Source organism: Episyrphus balteatus, chromosome 2 (assembly GCF_945859705.1).
Source record: "Episyrphus balteatus chromosome 2, idEpiBalt1.1, whole genome shotgun sequence".
In the NCBI taxonomy this organism is placed as follows: domain Eukaryota; kingdom Metazoa; phylum Arthropoda; class Insecta; order Diptera; family Syrphidae; genus Episyrphus; species Episyrphus balteatus.
The window spans coordinates 47,111,381-47,131,533 of record NC_079135.1 but is presented as its reverse complement, the minus strand read 5'-3'; the positions used below and the strand labels follow the sequence as shown (position 1 = coordinate 47,131,533).

The 20,153-nt window shown below is 33.7% G+C and overlaps 4 protein-coding genes across 4 annotated transcripts; 1 reads left to right on the top strand and 3 right to left on the bottom strand.

The window, feature by feature from the left end:
* Positions 1–1,304: 1,304 nt before the first annotated feature.
* On the bottom strand, positions 1,305–2,264 carry LOC129909942 (nucleolar protein 12). Its single transcript, XM_055987120.1, has 2 exons — positions 2,091–2,264; positions 1,305–2,035 (listed from the first exon to the last, which is right to left on the bottom strand). Exons 1-2 carry the CDS (start codon positions 2,153–2,155, stop codon positions 1,345–1,347), a joined length of 756 nt encoding a protein of 251 aa, XP_055843095.1. The 5' UTR covers positions 2,156–2,264; the 3' UTR covers positions 1,305–1,344.
* A 1,494-nt stretch (positions 2,265–3,758) lies between these two features.
* On the bottom strand, positions 3,759–11,262 carry LOC129910004 (claspin). The gene is made up of 10 exons (XM_055987219.1): positions 10,418–11,262; positions 10,285–10,364; positions 7,862–7,996; positions 7,220–7,810; positions 6,867–7,149; positions 5,490–5,778; positions 4,731–5,430; positions 4,410–4,671; positions 4,033–4,350; positions 3,759–3,970 (listed from the first exon to the last, which is right to left on the bottom strand). The coding sequence occupies exons 1-10, from the start codon at positions 11,156–11,158 to the stop codon at positions 3,872–3,874; spliced, it is 3,498 nt and encodes a 1,165-aa protein (XP_055843194.1). The 5' UTR covers positions 11,159–11,262; the 3' UTR covers positions 3,759–3,871.
* Positions 11,263–13,384: 2,122 nt separating this feature from the next.
* On the top strand, positions 13,385–16,921 carry LOC129910329 (peroxisomal membrane protein PMP34). Its single transcript, XM_055987666.1, has 3 exons — positions 13,385–13,805; positions 13,946–14,006; positions 15,983–16,921. The coding sequence occupies exons 1-3, from the start codon at positions 13,737–13,739 to the stop codon at positions 16,765–16,767; spliced, it is 915 nt and encodes a 304-aa protein (XP_055843641.1). The 5' UTR covers positions 13,385–13,736; the 3' UTR covers positions 16,768–16,921.
* LOC129910328 (THUMP domain-containing protein 1 homolog) lies at positions 16,827–18,019 on the bottom strand. The gene has a single exon (XM_055987665.1). It carries the CDS (start codon positions 17,884–17,886, stop codon positions 16,918–16,920), a length of 969 nt encoding a protein of 322 aa, XP_055843640.1. The 5' UTR covers positions 17,887–18,019; the 3' UTR covers positions 16,827–16,917.
* Between the last annotated feature and the right edge of the window lie 2,134 nt (positions 18,020–20,153).

The window sequence follows — 20,153 nt, the reverse complement described above, 5'->3', positions numbered from 1 at the left end:
GTCAAGATCACAAATGTGAGCACAACTCTCCCCCTTTACTACTTCACCTTAATGCCCTACGCCTACATTAGGGGTAAGCCGAAATTAAATAGTTGATGTACAACCAAGGCTTAGTGTGTAAAGAATGGAATGTACCTAAATTGTATAGGGGGACCTACAATTTTATAGACGGTTTTGTTCATAGTCAAAAGCGCTTAAGTCCTACGAAATCAACTCTAAGCTAGTATAGGAGTATATAGGAAAATTTAACGAACTTGGCAAGGTAAACAAAGTAATTCTTAACTGGGCACCTGGAAACAATTGTGCTCAATGGAACGATGAGACGGACTCTAGCAAAAGCGGGAGCAATTTCTTCTTTAATAGGACCAGAACAGTATTGCGGAATAGGAGAAAGTGTTATTAAAAACAAAATAAAACAGACATAACTATGTAATTCGATTCTACAAAAAATGTGTTAGAATTCGCAAAAAATGAATCTCTGTAGAGAAGGAAAATTATACAGCTCCAGTCATATCAAATCTTTTATTGTGTTTTATTTAGAAGATTTAGATTGGTATTATTCATTTACCATATGCAGTTTGACTAGGAAGTAAAATTGAAATTAACTTTCGAACAGATGCGAAAGTATCAAAAAGTTACATAGTAGAGCCCCAGAAGAGCACGAAACTGGGGCGACATACTTTTAAAAAACGAAAACGATCGTTCGTTTTTGGAAAACGAAAGAATATATCGGACAAATTCAGAACAAAGTCTTTCGTTTTCAAGTTATATGAAGCAAACCGCTCGCACACACGAAAACGTTTGTTACGCGATACAGAATCTAATCCCTGGGCAAAACCACCTTAACTGAGATACGCCAATTACAACTAAAACCAAGAGCTTTTCAAATCCTTTATAAGTCTAAGTAGGAACAACCTCAGGATAATCACTAAGAAGGCGCCTTAACATTTTGGGCCTAGTAAATAGTGCAGCATGTAGATTCTGCAAACTACAATGAACAAGAAGAAACACCCTGATCACATTCTGGACAGTTGCCATGCACTAATACAACAAAGATTCAAACACCTGGGTTCCTACCAGGCGAAGAGGAACAATTACCACAATTTCCTGAAAGGAACTAATTTAGAGGAGTAGTTGTTGTATGAGGAACCAACTAAGCTAGCATAAAAAGGGGGGACAATAAATCTTATAGGTCTTATCTTATATCCCAAATATCAATCAATCAAAAGGATTAGTGACTTCCTGTCAAGAGATCTAGTACGTGAAATAACCTCTGCTAATAAAAAAAATACAAAATGAATTTTTATGTTAAAAAAATCTACTTTATTTTATTTTAAAAAAAATCTAGTTTTTCTTTTCTCTTCTCTGTTTTCTACTCATCATCCTTCCTTTATTAAATTTGGTGGGATGACTCTTTTTCAACTTCCTTATACCACTCTTCGGTAAACTCTTCAGTGTATTGTTCCTGTCCCTTCGAAGTTTCTTCTGATTGACTTTCTTATCCAAACGTTCTTTCATCTTAAACGCTTTACTTTTCTTCAATTTGTTAAACGTTTTAGTTTTCTTTAACCGATCGACATCTTTTTTACTTTTCAACTCTTTGTTGGTTAATTTATTTTTGTTTTCCGATGACTTTTCTTTGGGAGATTTGGCTTTGGTCTTTTTCTCTACCAAATCCATGCCAGGAATTGTGGCCAAAGCATCTCCTTGGTCCTCTTCATCTGATTCCGGTTCTTCTTCTTCGGACTCACTTACTGCTCCACGATTCTCTCCGATGAGATTATTCTGAGCTGCTAAATCACTTGTTGATAGTTCAACAATTTTAACTTTCACATCGTCGTCTTCGTACTCTTCTTCGACTTTATCTTGTTCGGTTAATTCCTTCAGTGGTTCGAAAGTTTTCTTCAAATGACTTAGTCCATCTTTGATTTCTTTACGGATTCGTTTACGTTCTTCTTTGAGTGTGTTCTCTAGTTGTTCCTTGGCCTTCTTGCGACGCTCGTTTTTACGTTTACGAAAACCAGTCAAGAAGTCTCTGTGAAGAATAGAAATATAAAACTGATAAACAGCAGACAGGGGTTATTACTTACTTTCTTTTCTCGGGATTAAAGACTATTTCAAGCTTCTTCTTTTTTGGTGGACGAGTTTTACCCATATTTTTAATGATATTTAACAAATTTTAAAGTTTCTCTTGTAAAATTACAAAATTTTGAGTTTGTTTTCTTTTCTTTTTACCATGCTTTTTCGAAATGTCAAAAATCGATAACATGTTCGATAACTTTTGAGAAGTGATACCAAATTTACTTTCTGGAATTTAAATAATTAAAAATGCTTTGTTCAATGAGCAGTAAAATGTTCTTGGGTATGATCGCAGTGGTCCGTTCTTTTATTGAACAATGTTAACTATTGTTGTTATGTCAAAAAAATCGTTGTATTTGTTTTTGTTACATTTTGTTACAAAATGTTAACTTTGATTTAGGAACGACTAAATGTTACATTTTGTTGATCTGTCAAAAGAAAAATTTTTGAGATTAATTTTATGAATGAATAAACAAGAAAAAATTAATTTGGTACTGAAATAATTCTTTTTAATTGAATTCTAAGCAAATTGAAACAAAAATATGCATTCAATAATTTCAAATATGGAAACAAACAAGAAATTCTCTTCTCATATCATCCCCTCTCTTCCCCATTTAGTTGTGTTTGACAGATTAATACTATGTTTCCACCTACGCTAAATCCGAGATTTAGCTAAGTAGATTTAGAATAAATCTCGAGATTTATTTTAAATCTACTTCGCTTTATCTCAGATTTGGGTTGAGATACCCTAAATCTAGGATGTTTACCTACTTTCAATCCGAGGTTTAGAATAAACCCGAGATTTATGCTAAATCTACTTAGCTAAATCCCGGATTTAGCGTAGGTGGAAACGTAGTATAACATTGAAACTCAAGTCCAGAAGCTGAGTTGGAAAAAGTAACAAAATGTAACTATTTGACACTTCAACACTGGATTTAGGAACGATGTTGTGAAGTCACGATGTTACACTTTGTAACTTTTTTCTCATTTAGGAACGATGAAAGTTAACTATTGTTAACAATAGTTAACATCGTCGAATAAAAGAACGCATCACTGATCTCCATAACTTCGTTTTGTTTGCAAGTTCAAGAGATTACGGTCGTATCCTGGCAAACCTGATAAGTTACAAGAACCTCACAAGGTGATTATAACTCGATTTTGTGAGGATTTATACCTCACAAACTTTTTACTAGCAAAAATCCAACTTGTGAGTTGTGACCTCCTTCAGAGCAGATCACAAATTCGAAAGTTTTTGTGATACGAAAACCTCACAAAATCAAATTCGCTCACCTTGTGAGGTTTTTGTAACTTTTGAGGTTGGCCAGAATAGGCAACAACAACACGTGATCCTCTGGGTCAAGTCCATTTTAAATATGTGCAAAAGTTTGAACTTTGCAAAGCTTTTTCTCAGGAACTAAAGGAACTTTTAAAATGAAAGGTTCACAAATCAGAACATTTATTCTATTTGATGCAAAACGAAAACCTAAATTTTTAAGACCTTTAAACATCAAACCTATAGAGAAGTGGAATTGACCCATTATTATTCTGAGCGCCTAATTGTATTACCAACCTCTGCTACAATTGTCCTCGTTTAAGGTGTCGCACGAAAGTTGAAGAAAAACCGAATTGATCGGTTTTTTAAAATTTTAAATCTATTTCTAAGCCAATACATAAAAGTTCGTTTTTTTATATTGCAAGTTATTAATTTTTATTATTATTATAACTATGGAGAATATCTTAAATTACTAAAAAATATATTATTTACAGCTTTAATAAAATATAAAACTTAAAATTACAGCAGTCCATCCAAAAACAACGATTTATTCGTGCAAGTTTTCATTTTCTTCGGAGCATTACCCATTTTTTCTTCTTCAGCCTTTCTTTTTCGCATCTGTTGGCACAATAATATAGATAAAATATTTATTTGTTTTGGAAATAAGTTTATGAATTTACCTCTTTTTCTTCTTCAGTCAATGGAGCGAAAACAAAATTACCAGTCTTGCTGGCTTTCTGTTGCACTTGTTCATTATCAGTTCTTTCATAATCTCCCGATTTTGTAATTGATTCTGCAATCTTTGCAAGAATGTCCTTGTCATAATTTAAAACTGAATTTCTCATTTTCGAAAGATCATTTTGCTTAATAAGGAACGAAGGTTTCTTATATTCTTTTTCCACAATGACTTCGTTTTCAATTACATAGTTCAATTTAGGTTCCACCATAGTGTCAATCAGTTTTTTACCAAGTTCTGTTTTTGACACATCAGCAAGAATCTTTAAAAAAATATTCAATAATAAAAAATAGAACTTGAAGAATATATTTATCAACTTACTTCCTCCGTTGTCCGTTGCATTAAAAACTGTTCCCTTTCGAAACGCATTTTGCGCCATTTCATCTCTTCCTCATCGTCTGCGCTATCAACCTGATCATCATTATCAGCACCACCGCCAGCGGGGTCATCTAAACTAAAACCACTTTCGACATTCTTCCAGCGAAATTTGCGTTGTCGTCCAACACCATCGGCTTCTTCGTCATCAAATAACATCTCTTGAATCTTTTTCACTTCTCGAATATCGTCGTCGAGGACTTTACGCCTGGTAACAATCAAAATTAAAACGAAAATTCTTAAGACCATTTTCAAAGAGTTACTTACATATGAATCTGCTCCAATTCGGTATGAAGTTTCTGTTGATCAAACTCATCTTCGTCTCCCAATTCCTGATCGTATTTATCCAGATTTTGTTCGTCTTCATCTGCGCTCCCCCATTCGGATTCAGAAAGTTCTGCTTCTTTTTCCAAAAAGGTATTGGCTTGCTTAAGACAATCTTTTTTAGACATTTGAACCTCGATTTCATTTTCCTCCGAGTCATAATCTATGAAGGTTTGTGGGATTTCTTCTTCTTCTTCGCTCTCTTCTGCAGAGATTAGCTCTTCTTCTGCTTCGTCATCTTCATCATCCGAAAATCCTAGTTTCATGTGTTTCTTCTTTTTCTTTCTGAGTTTCTTTACTTTCTTTGCTTCAGATTTGGAAACCTCTTCATCTGGTTCTTTTTCTTCATCAGACGATAAAATCCTCGTAACAGTCTTTTGGGTTTTTTCAACTTGGGTTTCTTGTATTTGAGTACCATTAATTTGTGTGTTTCCTTCATTAAAAACTCCTGAGCACAATTCTTCTAACTCAGTTTCGTTAACATTTCCTGGAGTTTGTGTGATAGGTATCTGGCTTATGAGTGTGGCTGCTTGTGTCGCAGCAAACTGTCCCGAACACAAATCTAACAACTCATTTTCAACTTCTACTGGATTTTTATTTTCTTCTTCAGCATAAAGAACGCTAGTAGATGTTTCATTCAAACCTAATACCGAAATGACTTTTTAACTTTAAAATTATATTACATTATTTAATTTTTTTTACCTGGGTTCACTTCATCATCAGAGTCTTCAAATGCTTTAATAACTCGATGTTTGCGCATGGATGGATCTTCATTATTTTCTTGCTCTTCTTCGTCACTACTGCTACTGTCACTCTTGTTTTCATCATCGTCTTGCTTTTCCTCTTCGTTATCATCTTCGGCTGCTTCTGGTTCTTCTTCATTTTCTTCGCCTTTAGTGTTTTCTTCGGCGATTTCTGTGTCCTGGTTTTCCTCCTCATCTTCATCATTTTCGTATTCTTCTAAATCAATTTCATTTTCTTCTTCGTCAATCTAAGAAAAGGGAGATGGTTTAGGAAGGAAATTAATGGCATGTTCATGGGTTTAGGTACTAAAGAAGACTTAAATTTTCTTTGAAGTAATTACTTAGGGTGACTAGCGTTTAAAGGGGGCGCTTTAATCATTCAAGATACAGAGTTGAGTTGGAAACTCTTATAAAACGAAAGAGTTAGGAAAGCTAGCAGCGCTTTTCTCCTTTAAGTCCACAAATAAATCATTGACTATACTCAGACCAATACTTACCTGAAAGTTGTTGCCAACTTTATCTTAGGCAATCCACCATACTAGGAGGTGCTAATATAGTGTATTGCCTAAGATAAACAAGAAGCATCAGAAAGAACAAACAAAAGATGGACAACCATTGCAGATGATGCATGGATGTAGAAGAGAAAGAAACGTTTCCTCTGTTCACTACCTGCTCTCTCCCAAATACAAAAATTATATCTGGGAATAGGAAAGTACCTTTTTAACATTCACAGACATTCATAATAAATATCCTTTTATCAACCATCCTTTTATCAAAAGCTTCGATTGGTTTAATCAGTGGGAAATTTCGTCGATATCTTTTGTGCCATCACAATGGGCTTATTATAAACCTAAGTGCATCAGCTGTTTTTCGGCCATTCCAAAGTAAGGGAGAAGACATATGACCTTGTTTCCAGTTTATCTCGTTGAAGAAGCAATCTTTTTTCTTGAAACTTGGTAGGTCGTAAGGGCTCATGATAAAGTTGATGTTCTAGAAAAACTAACTAAACGTAGCCAAATTATTCACAGATAAAGCGGTAACGGAGAAGACGCGTACAAATCTTCTCGGTTACTGTCTTTGTCTGTTAATAATTCAGCTATTTTGAATTAATTTTTCTTGAAAATTCTAGAACTTCAACTTTATCATGAGCCCTTAAGACCTACCAAGTTTCAAGAAAAAAGATTGCTTCTTCAACGAGATACACTGGATAATAAGCGTGCCACCTCTACCTTATCCAAATTCTTAATAAGTACATTTAGTTGAATAATAATGGACATAAAGCATTAGGTAAGTTCAAATCCTTTTGGGGCTTCTAGAAAAAAAAACTATTACTTACCACAATATCATGTTGAGACTTTCTAGATTTACTCTTGGATTCTCTCTCTTCCTTTTTGTCCTCTTCATCAAACTCTTCATCATCCAAACCGCAGCATTTGTTATATTCATCTTCCTCTTCTTTGGTTTCTTCGATTTTCTTTCTAAATTCTTCCTTGCGTTTCCTACTTATCAGAGTTCGCAGATTTTCCTTGAGTTTCATATAAGCTGCTCCAGGTTTGGGTTCTTTTTCTTTGTTAGACTCTTGAATTACAGCAACTTTGAGTGTTGTTTGAAGTTCTTGACTGCAAAAAAAGATAAAAGAAAAAAACGAATTAAAAGAAATCAAATCAATAGGTTCAAACAACTGTGTACCTGGGAGTGGTTTCTTCTGGTTTCCTTTTGTTGTTCTTATTTGATTTAATAAATCGTTGGAATAAGTTTTCAACGCCAGTTGGCTTGCGTGCAAACATGTCACCAGTTTCAAAGTCAATCATCATATTTGCATCACCTTTTAATTTTGGAACAAGGGGAATAGACTTATCAGCAATGAGACGACGTTTAAGTTCAGCCAATGCGGATGGTCTAGCAGCAGATGGACTTGCTTTGTTCTCTTGTTCGTTTAAAAGACCATTAGAGGTTGAAGCTGATGTAGATGGTTGCGGTTCGGATTCACTTTGAAGGTCATTTAGAAGCTCTTCAGTCGAAGGTTGTGATATAAATTCATGTTCTTTTAAAATTTGGTCTATTTCTTCAGTGTTTAACGGTTGTGTTGCATCAGGTTGTACTGCTTCTGCTGGTGCTTCCGATTCATTATTAATATTTGTCTCGGAAATAGACGTTTCCATTGGTTCGACAGATGGATTCTTATCTGTTGATTCATTTTCTTCAACATCTTTAAGTTCATCCTCTGATTCACTCTTGAAGAATTCAGTTGCTTCCTTAGCGCGTTCTTCCAATTGTTTCCTACAATGATAGATTAAATAAAAGTTCTAATGGAGATTAGTTTGAACCTACGCGTATTCCTCCAGCTCTTCAGGAGACATTTTAAGACTTTTTCCAGGTCCCAGCTGATTAAGTGACGGTTTAACTATGGTGCGTCTGGTAAGGAATTCTTTGAGGGTGTGTCGCTTTGGCTTGTGATAAGGAATACTGAAAGAAATTGTTAAGAGATTTATTTATTTAAGCTTAATACAAGCTTATACTAATTAAAACTGACTTGCACTACTTAAATTATTTTTTTTTCTTGTTAAAGTTTTTTGTTGTTGTATTAAAAAAAAATTCTGGAGAGTTGTTCTAAGTAACTTTTTACATAATATATGAAAGTCAAACGAAGACATCGCCTCGTTCGAGTGCCTTGAATTCTAGACATAGGTTCGTAATGGCCATAATTGGTTCAAAAATAGGAAAGGTTAAAAAAGGGGGAGAGCGAAGACCTAGGGGCTTTGTGTTTAGGTTGATTTCGCATAGGAGAGAAGCAGTCAATATTTCCTATGACCAATTGATGGCAGAATATGTCAGCTTTTTGGCGACGCTGGGCTAAGGGTTACAATCCAATTAGATTCTGACGGTCATGGTAAGTCGGTAAGTTGAATCTATCTTCCCACGGAAGGGCACGTAAAGCGAAACAAATATATCTTCTTCGAACGTTTTCAATTCTATGTGGAAAGGAATTTTGTAACTTCTGGACATTCTTTGTCCAACGTTTAATAAAACCAAGGAATCGGTTGGCTTTTTAATCTGATCATTGTGGGAGTCAAAATTTAGCTTTCTATCCTATAAGACGTCCAGATCACACATAGATTCTACTAATTGGATACGTTTAAAAAGTATCATCTGAAAGCATTAAAAGGGAAGAGTCCTTTAAGATAACGGTCACATCATTGATTGTTAGAACAAAACAAAGAGGTCCAAGGTCAATTGAGGAACTCCAAATGTAGCGAAGATTGGTTTGGATGGGGATCAATAAAACAGAGCTCTGCAGCTGCGGTTCTCTAAATAAAGCTTGGTGGAAATCTAAGAGTTTAAGACGAATAATTTTGTGGGATACTTTATGAAAGTCAGTGTAAACTGTGCCATTCCCATCCTCAAGAACATTTTAAGTTTTTGAGACAAAATCAATAAGGTTCGTTGTTGTTAATCTATCCTTAAGAAACCCGTGTTGAACGGGATGAGAATAAAGACTTACAGTGGAAATAGACTGTCATAAACTAAACTTACCGAAATTGGGAATTTACGATAGTTTAGCTCATCGTCTGAAGTTAAACCTCTTTTATGAATAAGTCTTTCCAAAAATTAGGAAAAACAAACTGCGTGAGAGATAAAAGGAACAAAAACAGTAACTGGTTTCGATATAATATGCACATTTTTTACGAGAATGGAAGGTACCTACGCAATCGGAACCGGGACTATAATAATTCACTGGTCGACAAAAAAATAGAGCTTGAACCAAACCCTATTTTTTTAAAGGATTTTTGTGTGCTGAGTCCGAATCCGAAGTCACTGGCACATCACCTTTTTTAAAAGCTTGAATATTAACAGGTAAAAAACGCGTTTTTTGGGGACATTTGACGACGAATTACATCACCGTTAAGTTATTTTTTTGGCAAAACTATTTATGCAATATCAAAACGCCATATTAAAACGTCTTTATGGTATTTATTTTATTTCAAAATTATTTTTTTTCCCCAAAGATATTGAAAAAAGAAATTTATGGTAATATATATCTCAAAATCTTGTTTGTTTTTTCAAAGTAATCGGCCTTATCACGAATTTCCTTCGTATCGGAAATTTTCTACGATTCCCGAAAAAACATTCACAAAATCCGATCGTAGTGACGATTTGTATGAAATTTTCCACTACGTGATTGCTTTTTAGGGAATCGTAGCAAATATCCGATACGAATGGAATGAATGGTTTTTTTTAACCAAATTCCAGTTTGCGTCTTCTGATTTGAATATAAAAAAAGCAGCATATCGAGCCAGATTATTTTGCGGGAAGGGGTCGATATTACGGAAAAATATATATTTTTGACTAAATATCAGAAAGAACTTAATTGAAAATTAGTTTTTTGGAGTTCAGAGCGAAAATAGTGATAAGTGTAGCTCAAAAACTAGACGTGATAGAATAAATCTGTAAACAGGGGTCGAACTATACGGCATACGTACGTTAACGTATTGGCGCTTTATGTCTCTATCTTTTTTTTTTATTAAATACAGAGAGCAAAAGTCAAAACGTTAATGTATGATCGTAATCGTATGCCGTTATTCGACACCAATTTTGAATACAGCACACAAGTCAATTAAAATCACCTACAAAATTCTTGCTCCCTACTTTTTTATGTTAGTTTATTTATTTATCAATAACTAAATCCCTAGTTATTATGACAGACACTAAAGTATTTCTTCCTAAAAAAAGTACGAATTAATCCTAGAACTTACTTGACTTCAGTTTCTCTGTATAGCCTTTGGGTTTCACTTTGAATGGCCTGCATTTCGTCCATAGCTTTCTTTGCTGATGCCTAAAAATTCGGATTGTAAGATAAAATTTAATGGAATCATGATTATTTCTTACTCTTTGTGGTTTCTTCTGTCGTGGAGCTGGAGGTTTTTTATTCTCCTGGTTTTCCTCTTCGTGATCACTGCTAGCATTTGAAGATTCACTGTCAGAATCAACAAGATCTGAGACTTTCGTTTTAGATTTCGATGGTTTTGTTGATTCTTCCTCATTTTCACTATCCGATGTAATTGGTTTAGGATCCTTTTTCTTTTTCTTGGATTTCTCTTGTTTATTTTTCTTCTTTTTTTGTTTTGTTTCTTTTACTGATCTCTCATCGGCTTCCGACTCGTCCTCACTTATTTTTGGACTATTTGGCTTTTCTATAACCTCATCTATTGTTTCTTCAGGTTCACTATCAGAATCTATCAAAGCCGAGAACTTCTTTGGCTTATGGGATATTTCATTCTCTTTGACTTCCTCATTATTATCATTGTCTACATTTCCTTCCTTTCCTTCATCATCTTCATCACTATCGACGATCTGTTGTGTGGGACGTTTCTTTCGACGCACTGGAGATATGTTATCACCATCGTCGTCAGAGCCAGACATTCGTAGACTTTCAGTTCCTAAAACATCTTCATCATCCTCTTCAACCAGAAGACATTCCATTTTATTAAAAGAACTGTTGGCACTGCTATTTTCATTTGGATCAGTTTCAGGTGGATTTTCTTCGGTATTTTGGTTAGCATTCATTGTTATTGTATGGGAATTATCGTTGTGAAAGCTTTCTACAGTTGTTGAACTAATTAAATCCATAATTTCTTGTTTATTTTATGCAAAATCATCAAAATATAAAATTTTAAGTTTCGAAATACCATAAGTCTAGGTTTTTTTCTTGGTTGGCGCGAAAATAAAAACAGATTACAAGTGATGCCAGACGTGTAATACAAATACTTGTTAAATATTTTAAGCAGTGTACACAATGCTGTGATGCGTTCAGATAATAGACTTAACTAACTAGAATGGTTCAAAAAGTGAAAAAGTACAAAAATGAAAATTTTCAAACGCATTTTTTGGGTGGAAAGGTTAAAAAAGATGAATATAAACATTTTGAATGATAAAATGATGGCGTACTTCTGGAAAATCGAAAAATTCTTTTTCACATTTGAAAATGACTTGCATATCACTTTTGAAAATGATATCTGTCATTTTTTTTAAATTAATGCTATATTCACAGTACACATAAATATACATACAAATTATCGAAAATTTTAGCCGAGCAAAAATGAGTCCCATACAAATGATCGATAACTTGTATGGGAATTTTATCTCGGCTAAAATTTAAGGGGCCCATAGACAAGGCCCTACTAACAATTTTGCTTCTATATTGCTTTACAGAAGCAACAATTGCATCTTCTGTAAGGCTTTATAGAGCCAAATTTGTTTGTCGGGGACACTTGTGTGTACACCGCACCACAGACGCTACACCGATCATGACACCGACACAAAAAAATCAAATCAAAAAGTTTTGATTTTGTCGCTTCGGTGGGCACACAAGTGTGGTGTGTATGAACCGCTTTAGCTCGAACTGCGTATCAGACTTAATGTTGGATTTACATACGTCTGCATTTCCAGATCTGCATTGAAAGGAGACAGAGTATTTGAGATTCACAGATGTTGGATAGAGAAAAGTAGATGAAAATGAGTTTTAATAAGATCTGAAAAATGGCATCCATGTCTAAATTTTCCTATTTTTTGCAGATAGCTGGTTTTGGAAATCACCTACTCTTCAATTGACGCCCATCGCTTTTGAAAATGATGAAGGTCCTTTAATCCTGGTACGCAATTCGAGATAAATTTTAGCTTCCATACAAATTATCGAAACATTTTAGACGAGCTAAAATGAGTCCCATACAAATTATCGATAACTTGTATGGGAATTTTATCTTGGCTAAAATTTAGCTCGAGCAGCGTACCAGGCTTCAGGATGTAGGCAAGAGGGGTGAGAATTTTCCTCTTTTTGACGTTTGTTCCTTGAAAATGTGAATTGGAACGTGTTTGGCCACAATACTGTGTAGCCACGGCCTATAAAGAGAGCAGTGATTTAACCAATTATTTAAAATTTAAAAACGACTTCCGGTTTCCGCTTTCCGACACTCAAAAGTTTTTCACTTCGAGAATCGAATCACGTACCGACCCTTCAAGCAAACAGGTCCGACCTCGGTCCGAAGGCGGCTCAAATTAGTATGGAAATTATAATCACCGCGAAGTCGATTGCATATGTATTGGTGTGGTGAAAATCTCCATTCCGAGAAAACGGAGCCGAAGGCGGACCTGAGCCGGAGCAGCGAAAACCTACCAGAAAGAGGAATAAGAAAGGGATGACATTTCGCATTTGCGACCAAAAAAAGAACAAGATTTATTTTTTTTTTTCACTGAAACTGTTTTATTTTTTATTTTATTTTGGCAAACGAAATTTTCACAATAAATACAATATAATATACAATACATTTTTTTTCATTTTATTTCATTTGATGCTGCTGCTGTTGTTGGTGTTATTTTAGATACCCAATCGCATGTTTCACCTTCTAGATTTTTCTTCATCATTAGAGATTACATCTACAACACAAGAAGAAACAACATTTTAACCCAAACACTTTGAGCGATATATACAACATACCTTTTTTTGTTTCCATATTGTTTATAATTTGATATTGTTTATAATTATACTAATATTATAATAACAACGACACGAGACACGACGCGACGCGACTATACACTTCAACGAAACATAACAAAATGACGCTTTTGCTCTTGTTGGCTATGTCTGTTTCACTTTTTTTTCCATTTCTCACTTTCCACCACGATTCTCGTTCGACTTTGTGTTCATACACAAAAAGTTGCAAGTGTGTGAGTGCAACCCCGCTTTTCTCGGTCGGAGGTCGGACTGCCTTTTCTGGACTCCGTTTTCTTGCTTGAAGGGGATTTCCATTCCATCGGAAAAAGTCAGCTGTTGTCACCACCTTTTTCCTTCCCATGACATTCTTTTTATCTTTTATTTTTGTTGTTCGTGTTTTTCTAGCGCTAAAATTGCACTTCATAAACTTTCTAGTTGTATGAAATGAAAACGAACAAAACGCTCAAAGACGATAGACGCAAATTATTTTGTTGTCGGAAAGACAAGTGCATTTAAAAAATAAAAAAAATCTAATATAAAAAAAAACAGTATCACGTAACATTCATCAAATCCAGATAATCTTATCAAAATACTCGCTCCACAATAACGTGATACTGAAAAAAAAAAGAAATCGTTTTCTATTTATGTATCGATTTAACAGTAGCGGAGGCGACATAAAAGATATATTCCAAAATAATTTAATCAAACTGCAATAACATGGCGCAATCTAAATTAAGTCAAGTATTTAGTTATCAATCCTGGGTACATGCTGTATCTGGGGCAACCGTAAGTATATCTATGAAATCAAGATACTTATGTATTTACCTTGGTCAAAGGTCGAGTTTGAGGTGAAGTTCAATTTTGCACATAAAAAGCTAAATTATTGCTAATGTTTTTTTTTTTGTTTTCTTTGTTTTTGTTCATAGGGAGGTGTAATTGCCATGTCAGTATTCTATCCCTTGGACACAGTACGATCACGATTACAAGGTAAAATAATAAGTGTATGCAAACAAAATTTAAATACACAAGTCAGCATAAGAACAAAGCTTTAGTTAAGTACTTGTAATAAAAGTAATAATATTAGGTAGCTGTGTTCTCGAGAGTTTTGTAGAATAGTTTATCCCTTGTATGTATAAACAGTTTATACAGGGTGATTTAGGAGCAATGTGCCAAAAAGCTAGAGGGTGTAGGTTGGGGCGAGACAAGAAAAAAATCATATGGGAGGGGAAGGGGGTCTATACCCCTTCGTTTAGCGGGGAGGGGCGTTGATAAATTAAATTATGATACATTAACCATTCATCAATTATTTTTTAAACATTTAGACTTAAGTAAGGATACAATAAAGTGATACAGTATTGGATTAACCCTTAATTGATCAACTTTTTTCATTGATTACACATGAAAACTTACTTGAGAATTTTTCTTACTATGTTTGGGGTGCTCGCCGCCCATGGATTCTGACAAAAAGGTGTTCGATTCGTTATTTCAAGAATTAATATAAAAATCACATAGTCCTCCTGTATCATTGTTTTAATTCATTTTTTATATAAGATCTTAAAAACCCGCATCTGCAGATGTGAACTTTCAAAAATCTGCATTCGCATCCGCGGATGTGAAAAAATCCACATCCGCAACATCGCTTATTTAGAACTACACATTAAAAAAGTCGTGTTCCCAGAAAAAATATCTATTATTATTGTAAAATATGACTGATTAAAAAAACTAATGGAATCTATGCATTTGAGGCAGCAATGTGAAAAACTTAAGATTTTACAGTTAAAATAATTTATTAAATTAATAGGCTTTTTTTGCACTTTGGTACCAATAACTTCCTAGTAACTCTAGATTTGATAAAAACTTTTACCATTCTGCAATCCCCTTTGGACGCGCATATTTTTAAAAAAGTTGGCCACCTACGTTCCTATGGATTTTTTTTATACTACAGGTGTTTGAAAATTTTCATAAAATATTTTTTTTTACATTTTGCATCGAAAAACTAATTTCAAATTTTTTTTTAAAGAAAAGATGTAACAGTTGTTAAAACTTTTAACTTCTTATGTAGTGAGCCAATTATTGTAGAAAATTATAAAAATAAGAAATTTATAAAATTCATTCATTCGTGGTTGTGGTTAAAGAAAACGTAAGATGATGAAATTAAAAGTACACTGAACGAAAAAAAGCTAATATTTTCTAAACTGGTTGCGATAGAAACTTTTTTTATTCGGTTTCAGAACAGTCAAAAGTGCACCTATCAGCCATTTTAGGCTTATCCATTTTCTACCGGACACCCTGTATAAGTTTAAATCGGCATTGGTAAAATGGCTCGCAGAAATGTGTAAGTTCTTAGACAAAACATTTTCTTCAGAAAAGTTAGATTGTCTTTGTTTTAGTTCATTGACATCTGATCCATCCAAGATCCAAGGCACTTAACATCATTTAATGTTATGTAATCGCCCCAATCACAATTCCTACGGGTCCATATTCTATCATGTGCATCTTAATCAAGAATAAGCAAACAGCGTAATTTAAAAAAACAGCCTTAGTTTATGGCACATGATTTAAGGGTATTTTTCGTTGCTGAATCTCTGGAACTGAAACCAAATCAATATGACTTCTCTGAAAAAGTCTTGCTTGAAAAAACACTTCATAATTTGAAATTCAGACTCTTCATAAGAAATTCCCGAAATAGTTTTTTTTTTGTGAAAAAATATATCATATTTGTTATTTACAATCGATGCCCTTTTAAACCAATGTCAATTTATTCGATGCTGGGATTTCTCTCCAACTAATTAAGTATGGAAAATATTTACTACCCTAATTTCCCAAAAAGAATGCTTTCTTGTCCAGAGTCGTCAACTGATATAATGGTAACGATAAGTGCAGCATTTTCCTTTATATTTTATTAATGTATATACCTAATTAAAACAAAAATAAAACTTTGCTAAGAATAATTTTCATTTCAGTTGAAAATACCGATCGTCGAAAAGCCCTAAACACCTTGCAAGTTATCCAACAATTGGTGCGTGAAGAAGGACTTTCAACTCTCTACCGCGGTTTAGTGCCTGTCCTACAAAGTTTATGCATTTCAAATTTCGTTTACTTTTATGCATTTCATAGTTTAAAAGCATTAAATGGCAGTACCCAGCAAAGTGCCATACGTGATCTATTGCTAGGATCGATAGCTGGAATAATCAATGTCCTAACTACAACACCTTTCTGGGTTGTAAATACCCGCATTAAGATGCGAGGTGTTAGCGGTGTAGTAGATGATAATTCAAAACACTACAAAAATCTTCTGGAAGGACTAATGTATGTTGGCAAGACCGAAGGTATGGCTGGATTATGGTCTGGTACAATTCCATCATTGATGTTGGTTATAAATCCAGCATTGCAATTTATGATGTATGAGATGTTAAAAAGAAGATTCACCAGTCCCAACGGAGAAACATCTAGTTTATCATATTTCTTGATTGGAGCTGCAGCTAAAGCCTTTGCAACTGTCTTAACGTATCCTTTACAATTGGTCCAGACTAAACAGCGTCATCGATCAAAATCTGATGAGTTTGTTGCCAAAAATGCTGGAACTATACAAATGATTATGATGATATTGAGACAACAAGGAGCTAAAGGACTATTTCGTGGATTAGAAGCAAAAATTCTACAAACTGTTTTAACTGCAGCTCTTATGTTTTCCATATACGAAAAAGTGGCCAAAGGTGTTAATGTTGTTTTGGCAAAGAAATCATGAAACAAAAGAGATTCGTTGAAAGATGTGGTGATAGTAGTTTAAAAATAAAACCAAAGGTGTGTGAAATTAATTTTTTAATTCAAAGATAAGAAAAAAAGAAAAAATAACAATATTAACCAAAGAATATACAAAAATAAAGCTAAGAATACTTTAATTATTTTCTTTTGTTTCTTCTTGTATTTCATCGGTTTCGGGGTTTTGTTCTTCCTCGGTTTTAGGTTTTTTAGGAGAAGGTTCTTCGTCGTTTGGTGCTTCCTTGTCGTCAAGGGATTTCTTGTCATCGTTTTTTTCCCTATTTTCAACATCCCCTTCTGCCTCCTTTTCTTCAGTCTTTTTTTCATCGGTTCTGGATGAAGCCAATTCAATTAGATTGTACTTCTTGTACTTGAAGTATCCCTCCACCACAGACAAGCAGCACTTGCCTTTAATGATTTCAACTATCACCGCCAACTCGGCATTTTTCAAATCTACTTTGTTGTTCATATTCTTGTCAAATACTAAGTCAGCGAGAATCTTAATTATTTCGTCCCGTTTAATGTCATTGTTGAATCTTCGATTGAAGACAATCGCAAATGTCTTGGCTTCCTTGAGGAAGTGTTTGTCAAAAAGTGCACCAGCAGCTTTTGTTATTTCATTTACATTTGCCTGGCAAACAACTTCGATTGGTGTCAATCTTAAAAGGTACCTGGTTTTTTGCATTTTTGTTTCAGCAATATCTTTGATAATTTTTGTACCCAATTCCACAGGATTGGGTAGAATAGTTTTAATGAATATACAGTTTTTGGCACCTGTATCTATTGAATTAAATCGACAGAGATTGCCGCCTGGTTTTGCAGCAGCTTTGGCGGCATCGATTTCCTTTTGAAGATCATCGGCGATGTCAGTTTCTTCTTCGGGTTCTGGTTTCTTTTCCTTGACATCGTCTTTATTTGCAATTGGTCCATACAGCTCATTAGCATACTGATTGAGGAGATTATAACATTCTCGGATGCAATCTTTTTCTCGAAAATTGCATGTGGCCAAGAAACCGCGATGGCCAATTTCTAGAGTTTGTCTTTTGGATGATTTATACCAATTACCTCGGTTGTTGGGTTTTTTGTTATTTGCTGATTCAGTCATTATTGAGGATGTGAGTGTTTTGTTAAGAGAATATTAAAAACTAATTAGATTTTTTGATTTATTTTCATAAAATGATCTCAAGACCAAACACAAACACTCGGTTGACAAGAAACGGTAAATTTTTTTTTGACAAAACGTGCAAAAGCAAAAAGGCAGAAACAGAAACATAAATGGTACGATATGGAATGGAACAAGAATTATAACTAATGTTTTACATGAGTTAAAATATTGATGGATGACCCATTTACATGACTGAAAACTTTTGGGCTTTTGCCAGAAACAGGCACACGATTACGATCATTCATCAACGTTTTGGCTATTTCTGTCTCTATTTAATTAGTAGAAAAAGATAGGGACAGATAGCGACCATACGTTAACGAACGTATGCCGTAATTCATACAGAAATTGATAATTTAAAGTCAACTTTCATTTTAAAATTGTTTTTTAAAGCCTAGTGCGCAGCTGAAGCGACCATCGGGTATCATAGCAAAGTAAAAATAATAAAAGTACAAATAAAAAAATTAAAAAAAACATAAGAAAATAAGTTTTAAGGCAAAAACAAAACAAATTTAATTTCGTTCAAGATTTCCTTAAGGAAATTTTGTATGGAAAATTTCGTTTCGTTTCAGCTGCGTCGAAAAACTATTAAGAAATACGTTTGTACTTTTTCACTTTTTAGGTCAATGTAGTTTAGGCTTAATAGCTAGGGATGCAAACGATACATCGATGTTTTCAAAACATCGTTGTTTTTGTGAAAAACATCGATGTATACATCGATGTTTCTCAAGCCGATACATCGCCGATACATCGACGCTAAATTTGCAAAACATCGACATCGTTCATTTTGTTACTCGTTTTTCTTTTTTTGCATATTAACAGAACTTGAACTCTCAAACTCAATTTTTTTTGTCTAGTGTTCAAAGCTTCAAAGTTTTGTCTGAGAGAGATGCAGATGATTAGGATTTTGATATATGGAAATATCAAAAATAACTCATAAAACATACAAAATAAATCGTCTTCAACGACAATCAATGCAACTATGAGTGAAACAGAAGTAGAAATGTACCTCTCATCTCCTGTTACACCAATTAAAAGTGACGCAATTTTGTTTTGGCAAGATATGAAAACTCTGTTTCCAAAACTTGCACTGGTTCAAATGGTACATCTTCCCATCGAAGTTACGTCTTCCCATCGAAGTTACGTCTGTTCCAACGGAACGTTTGTTTTCGGAGGCTGGGGCAACCATCACCCAGGATAGAAACAGGCTTCTGGGCACTTAACTGTCCAAACTTCTTTTCCTGAACTCAATTTCTGAATTACTTTCTTAGTGGAGTAACTAAAGCTCAAAAATTGGCAATATTAGGGAACCCGGCCGAACAGCTTAGATTTTGATGATCTTTTTTTTCAAACGTCGGTAATTAAAAATACTTTAAAGTCTATAGATTAAAAATTGCCGTTGTTGCCGTTTTGATTTTTTAAATTTTATTGAAGATTTTTGTGAACAAAAAAATTTTTTTTTCCAAAATTTTTCTTAAATTTCATAAATTAATTGATGCCAAAATATTGTCTAGGAAATTCAAGGAAAAAAAATATATGGGAGTGAGGGACAATCTTCCATAGTTCAAGCGATAGATGCAATTTTCTTATTAATTGACTTCAAACACAAAAAAAAATATTTGAACACAACGGCAACACCTACAATATTCAAATATACATTTTTTAAAAGCTAGAAGCTTAGTCATATATGTAAAATTAAAATTAAGTTAATTGAATGAACGGCTTTTGAAAGAATGGTAATTGAACTCAGATTTTTGAAAAAAAAAAATTATTGAAAAAATTTTAACACGTCGTTTTTTAAATTTGGTCGTAATATAAAATGCATTTGTTTTTTTATTTTTTTTGGCCGCATTTATTATGATTTCAAATTATAAAAGGAAATTCCAATATCTATTACGGTTTATGAAAAAAACTAAAAAGTATTTCATTTTCGAAGAACTTTTTAATAAAAGTTTTGAAAAAAAATGTAACTTATTTTTTTTTTAAAGTTCAACATCTAAACATAAAATTATTTTTTAATCATTTAATAACCCTTACTGTTGAAAGTTAAATAGCAAAAATTTAAAGTTCCTATTTACCACAGTCTTTGAGAAAATTAATTATTTCAATGCAAAAATTCAGTTTTAATAAAAAAAAAGTATTGAAATTGAAGTAATTTTTCATATTTTTTTCAAAAGTGTGATATATTTTACCTTTTTTGCTTCGAAATT